General features: G+C 50.2%; 1 protein-coding gene across 1 annotated transcript; it reads right to left on the bottom strand.

Annotated features, from left to right (window-relative positions):
* Positions 1-4,489: 4,489 nt before the first annotated feature.
* LOC137824814 (uncharacterized) lies at positions 4,490-5,254 on the bottom strand. The gene has a single exon (XM_068630492.1). It carries the CDS (start codon positions 5,252-5,254, stop codon positions 4,490-4,492), a length of 765 nt encoding a protein of 254 aa, XP_068486593.1.
* Between the last annotated feature and the right edge of the window lie 322 nt (positions 5,255-5,576).

Genomic DNA, 5,576 nt, shown 5'->3' with positions numbered 1-5,576 from the left:
CCCATGCTCGGAAGGAATGTGCAGGCATACGTCGACGACATGGTCGTGACGTCCCTGGAGAAAGACAAGCACGTCGCAGACTTGGAAGAGTTGTTCACCACAATAGCCAGGTACAAGCGAAAACTGAATCCTGAAAAGTGCGTTTTTGGTGTAGAAGCAGGGAAATTTCTGGGGTTTCTTCTGTCAGAGAGGGGAATTGAGGCTAACCCCGAGAAGTGCGCCGCCATTTTGGCAATGAGGAGCCCCGCCAATGTGAAGGAGGTGCAGCAACTCACGGGGCGGATGGCCGCCCTGTCCCGATTCGTATCGGCAAGCGGAGAGAAGGGCCACCCATACTTCCAATGTTTGAAGAGAAACAACAGATTTGTTTGGACAAAGGAGTGTGAGGAGGCCTTCGTAAAGCTCAAGGAATATTTGGCGAGCCCTCCAGTTTTGTGCAAGCCCCAAGACATAACACCTCTCAGGCTGTACTTTGCCATAACTAAGAGGGCGATCAGCGCAGTGCTAGTGTAGGATCAGGACCAGACCCAAAGGCCTATATATTTCGTTAGCAAGGTGCTGCAGGGTCCGGAGGTAAGGTACCAGGCCTTAGAAAAGGCAGCATTAGCGATTGTATTCTCGGCGAGGAGATTGCGCCATTACTTCCATAGCTTCACAGTGCTGGTGATGACTGATCTGCCGATCCAAAAGGTTTTGAAGAAGCCCGACGTGGCTGGAAGGATGGTGAAGTGGGCGGTCGAGCTTTCGGAGTTCGACATCAAGTATGAACCCCAGGGATCGATCAAAGGGCAAGTCTTCGCCGATTTCGTGGTCGAGTTGTCCTCCGAAGTGGCACAAAACGCCGAGGGTGACTTTCGCTGGGTACTCTCTGTTGATGGGTCGTCCAACCAGCTGGGCAGCGGGGCTGGGGTCACTTTGGAAGGGCCCAACGGGGTGTTGATAGAGTAGTCGTTGAGGTTCGCTTTCAAAGCAAGCAACAACCAAGCAGAGTATGAGGCTTTGATCGCTGGAATCCTGCTGACTAAGGAAATGGGGGCGAAAATGCTGATGGCCAAGAGCGACTCGCTTTTGGTCACAGGACAAGTAACTGGCGAGTTCCAAGCCAAGGACCCTCAGATGGCAGCCTACTTGGAGTACGTGCAAGAGCTAAAAAGATCTTTCGCTTCATTTGAAGTGGTGCACGTGCCAAGAGAACAGAATGCCCGAGCGGACTTGCTAGCCAAGCTCGCCAGTTCGGGCAAGGTGGGTAGGCAGAGGACTGTCATTCAAGAAACTTTGAAAGCGCCTCGAGCATTCGTGGCAGACCACCAAGTTCTCCATGTTGGTAGATTAATGGGAAGACCGGCGAGAAGTCATAGATCCCTAACCCAGGAAACTCTGAGGGCGCCGAGGGTCAGAGCGCACCCAGCGGAAGGGGCAAGATCGATGCAGATTTGCGCTGTCCACGAGCCAGACACGTGGATAACGCCTTACCAACGTTATTTAGCGGATGGTGTGCTTTCAGTTGACTCAACTGAGGCCAGAAAAGTAAAGAAGAGCTCCAGCAAGTTTACCCTTATTGACAGCGAGCTGTACAGGTTTGGATTCACACACCCCCTTCTTGTATGTATACACGGGGAGAAGTGCACGAGGATTATGGCTGAGCTTCATGAGGGAATTTGCGGGAGCCACATTGGAGGTCGATCGCTGACGACAAGTACTTGGTAGTGGCAATTAAATACTTCACCAAGTGCATCGAAGCGGAGCCAGTAGCCCAGATCACCGGACACAAGATCGAGAGCTTTGTATGGAAGAACATAGTGTGCCGGTTTGGTGTGCCTAAACGCCTGGTGTCAGACAATGGGACTCAGTTTGCAAGTCACCTCTTGAAAAAGGTGTGCGAAGAGGTGGGGATACAACAGGTGTTTGCATCCGTCGAGCACCCACAGACGAATGGCCAAGTGGAGTCTGCCAATCGGGTGTTGCTGAGAGGTTTAAAGAGAAGATTAGAGAAAGCTAAGGGATCGTGGGCTGAAGAGGTACCCCGCATAGTTTGGGCATACCATACCACTGAGCAGTCAGGAACCCACGAGACCCCCTTTAGCTTGGTTTATGGATGTGATGCGATGATTCCAGTCGAAATCCAGGAAAGCTCGCCGAGATTCCAGAACTTCGTGGCGGAAGACTCGAACGAAGAAAGAAGAATGAATCTGGACTTGCTGGATAAGGTCAGGGAGGAGGCGAGAGTGAAAGCCGAAGCAGTAAAGAGAAGAGTTGAGCGAAGGTACAACTCTAAGGTAATGTCAAGACAGTTTAGAAGCGGCGATCTGGTGATGAGGAAGGCCCACCAGTATGAGATGCAGAACAAGTTATCGCACAAGTGGACGGGACCGTTCAGAATAACCGAGGCGCTCGGGAATGGCGCCTACCGATTGGAGACGTTAGAAGGAGGGGCGATTCCTCGCACTTGGAACGCCACACATCTCAAGTCGTATTACAGTTAAAGCCTTGTAAGTAAAGACGAATATGAACAGATCTGAATAGTTTCTGTTAAAACAATTTCAAGGGGGCACTCTTTTTTCCCTAAGGAGGGTTTTTAATGAGGCCACCCAATAAAGAAGAGTTTTTCAATGTTTAAAGCTTCTATGTTTGCATGCTTATCGCTTCGAGAGTTTTAGGAAAAAGGCCTTATTACTCATATGCGATCTAGGGCAACAGTAAAATCGTATTGCATGCTCTCAGTTAAAAGTTTTAAAGTCCCCATCGTTTTTCGGCGATCGGCGGCATCAGTTAAAAGTCTTAAAGTCCCCATCGTTTTTCGGCGATCGGCGGCATCAGTTAAAAGTTTTAAAGTCCCCATCGCTTTTCGGCGATCGGCGGCACAGTTAAAGTTTTAAAGTCCTCATCGTCTTTCGGCGATCGGAGGCACCAGCAATTATTAAAGACCTCAACGCCCTCGCGCGTCTTGAGGCGAGAAAGAGATAAAAGTCCTCCTCGACTTTGTGCGAGTGCAGGCGAGAACAGATTAAAAGTCCTCAGTGCGTCCAGGGAAGAGGAGATGTAACCCCTGGGCAAAGTGGAGGCACCAGATAAAGTCCTCCTCGACTTTGTGCGAGTGCAGGCGAGAACAGATTAAAGGACCTCTCTGCACCAGCAGATAGAGGCAAGATTAAACGTCCTCAGTGCATCCAGGGGGGGTGGAGATGTACACCCTGGGCAAGTTGAGGCACCAGATAAAGTCCTTCTCACCTTAGAGTGAGTTCAGGCAAGAAAAAGTCCTTCTCACCTTAGAGTGAGTTCAGGCAAGATAAAGTCCTTCTCACCGAGTGAGTTCAGGCAAGATAAAGTCCTTCTCACCGAGTGAGTTCAGGCAAGATGAGCTGAAAAGTCAGGGGTGTTTGTGACCTTAAGTGGTGGGAAGGGAAAGAAAATGCCTTTCCCCCTTTAAGTGAAACATCAATATTGACCCAGTAAGACCAGATCATTGGTCCGAAACTCAGGGAGGTAGAGGAGGATCCAAAAGGCGCCTCTACCCCCAGATGAGGGAACAATGATCAGGTCATTAAAAGAAGAAAGCTAACATCGCCAGAACCCTATGGCGTGAAAGTTGAGACAGTGAAGGGGTTGTGCGGCGAGTATCAGATCCAAAGAGTTCCGGGCGATGACAGAAGTAGGGGGGATTTCACTTGGCAGATCAGGTAAACTGTATTTTAAAACTAGTTTGAGTCAGAACCTGCTGCCCAGTAAGCGATTTTTTGTTAAGATTTGTTGCACTAAGTTCACAAGTTTTATTGAACGTCATCGCCGAAGAGTTGATAGTTGCTCAAGTTTACTTTGAGTTAACAGTTTGCCAAGTTTGTTATAAGGTTAAACAATTTGCTCGAGTTAAAAGCGGTACATGGAGGGTCAAGTTCCAGTATTGCTGAGTTCACGCAGTTGAGCAAATTTCGCCAAACAAGGTATCACCTCTGACGATCGATGTCCTCTATGCACTTAGCGCTAGAGCGACAAAGAAGCAAAGTGAAGTATGAAGAACGATGACTGATGAGTTGTCGGTGGGTACGCTGCCCGAAGAACGATGACTGATGAGTTGTTGGTGGGTACGCTTCTTGAAGAACGACGACTGATCAGTCTTGCCTTGTCGAAGGAAACTTTTCCAAACAAATTCTTACACAACGAGTTGAGGCAGACAGACTACGCCTAGACAGTCGCCCAGTACAAAGCTATGCACAAGAACCGTTAAATACAAAGCTAAGGGAGTAGCTAGTCGTGATCAAGTAGAGGCCAAGATCAAAGAGTACAAGATCGCGCTAAACCTAAGTTAGCTAACAGTTAGTCGTGTGCAAAGAGAAAGATAAAGCTTAAGAAAATGCGAAGAGAAAGATATCCGGCTGAAACTAGTATATATTACGCAACAAAGTTTATACAAGTTCCAAGTGCAACAAATTGTGCAAAAGTGTAAAATTACAAGGAAGAGAAAGAGCTCAAGGAGGAGGGATGAGTTTTCCATCTACCACTTTGTGATAGATGCTGAACTGGGAGAGGTCCAGATCCGGAAGAACGCATTTGATCTGCTCGAGTGCAAGCTCGAACCCATCAGCAAGGGCTTCACGCCCACGCCCATAAGGTCAGCGTTCTCCACTTCGAGCTTTTGCTTGGAGGCCTCTGCAGCATTCTTCTCGGTGGTAAGGGAAGCAATGGAAGAAGTAGCTTCTTCCAATAGGCCCTTTGCCTCGGACAGCTTGCTCACCGCCTCCTCAAGCTTCTTCTCCCCAGTAGTGGCCGTTTCCCTGGCAGACTCAAGATCCCCCGCCAGTTGTGAGTTCAGTTTGCGTAGGGAGGAAGTCTCGGCCTCCAGGTGGGTCACCTTGCCCCGCAACTCCACCACCTCGTAGTCCAAGACATTGATGGCTTGCCCCATCAAGATCTCAGTCTTGATGGTCTCTTGGACCTGCGCTATGTACTCTCCCCTGGTTTTCTCCACCATACCCCTCATCAGCTCTACGGATCCTTGGGCAGCCTCAAAGTCACTTTGCAGTGACTCCTTGTCAAGCTCAAGCTCCTTGATCTTTTTCTCCATGATTAGCTGCTTGCGGTACTGGGTGGAAAACTCCAGGGAAAGCACTATCTGCTTCGCCAGGTGCATGTCCACCTCCTCCCCGTTCCACTCGATGAGCTCCCGGCTGCGAATGACCTGTCGAACCAGAGCAATGACTCGGCTAAAGTTCTCATTGGTTGCTCCAGAGCTGCTTGGTCGAGAGCTGGCCCCCCCCATCTTCAGCGGTAGCGGCGGAGGTTGGCAGTGGTGGTGGCGACACGAGAGGTCCCGGGAGATCCCCCGAGCGAGCAGAATCGCCCCCAGCAGGTGGAGTGGATTGACCAAGTGGTTGGCCTGCTGGGGGAGGAGATAGCGATCGGGGAATTGGGGATGGCAGTTGTTGGGGAGAGGGAAAGCACGTTGGCACTGGGGCAGGTTGAATAGAGGGGGGCGAGGGTGAACCTTCCTCTACCTGCACTGCCTCAATCTCCCCAGGCTAAAGAGATGAGGCCCCCCCAACCGTTGGAAGTTTCCTTTTGCGGTGAACGAGAGGAGAGCC

Source organism: Phaseolus vulgaris, chromosome 8 (genome assembly GCF_000499845.2).
Source record: "Phaseolus vulgaris cultivar G19833 chromosome 8, P. vulgaris v2.0, whole genome shotgun sequence".
Taxonomy (NCBI): domain Eukaryota; kingdom Viridiplantae; phylum Streptophyta; class Magnoliopsida; order Fabales; family Fabaceae; genus Phaseolus; species Phaseolus vulgaris.
The sequence above is the reverse complement of the archived record's forward strand: the minus strand, read 5'-3'. Positions and strand labels throughout refer to the sequence as shown.

Bases quoted from the DNA above. Each gene is read 5' to 3' on its own strand.
- LOC137824814 (XM_068630492.1), bottom strand. From the start codon at position 5,254: ATGGGGGGGGCCAGCTCTCGACCAAGCAGCTCTGGAGCAACCAATGAG.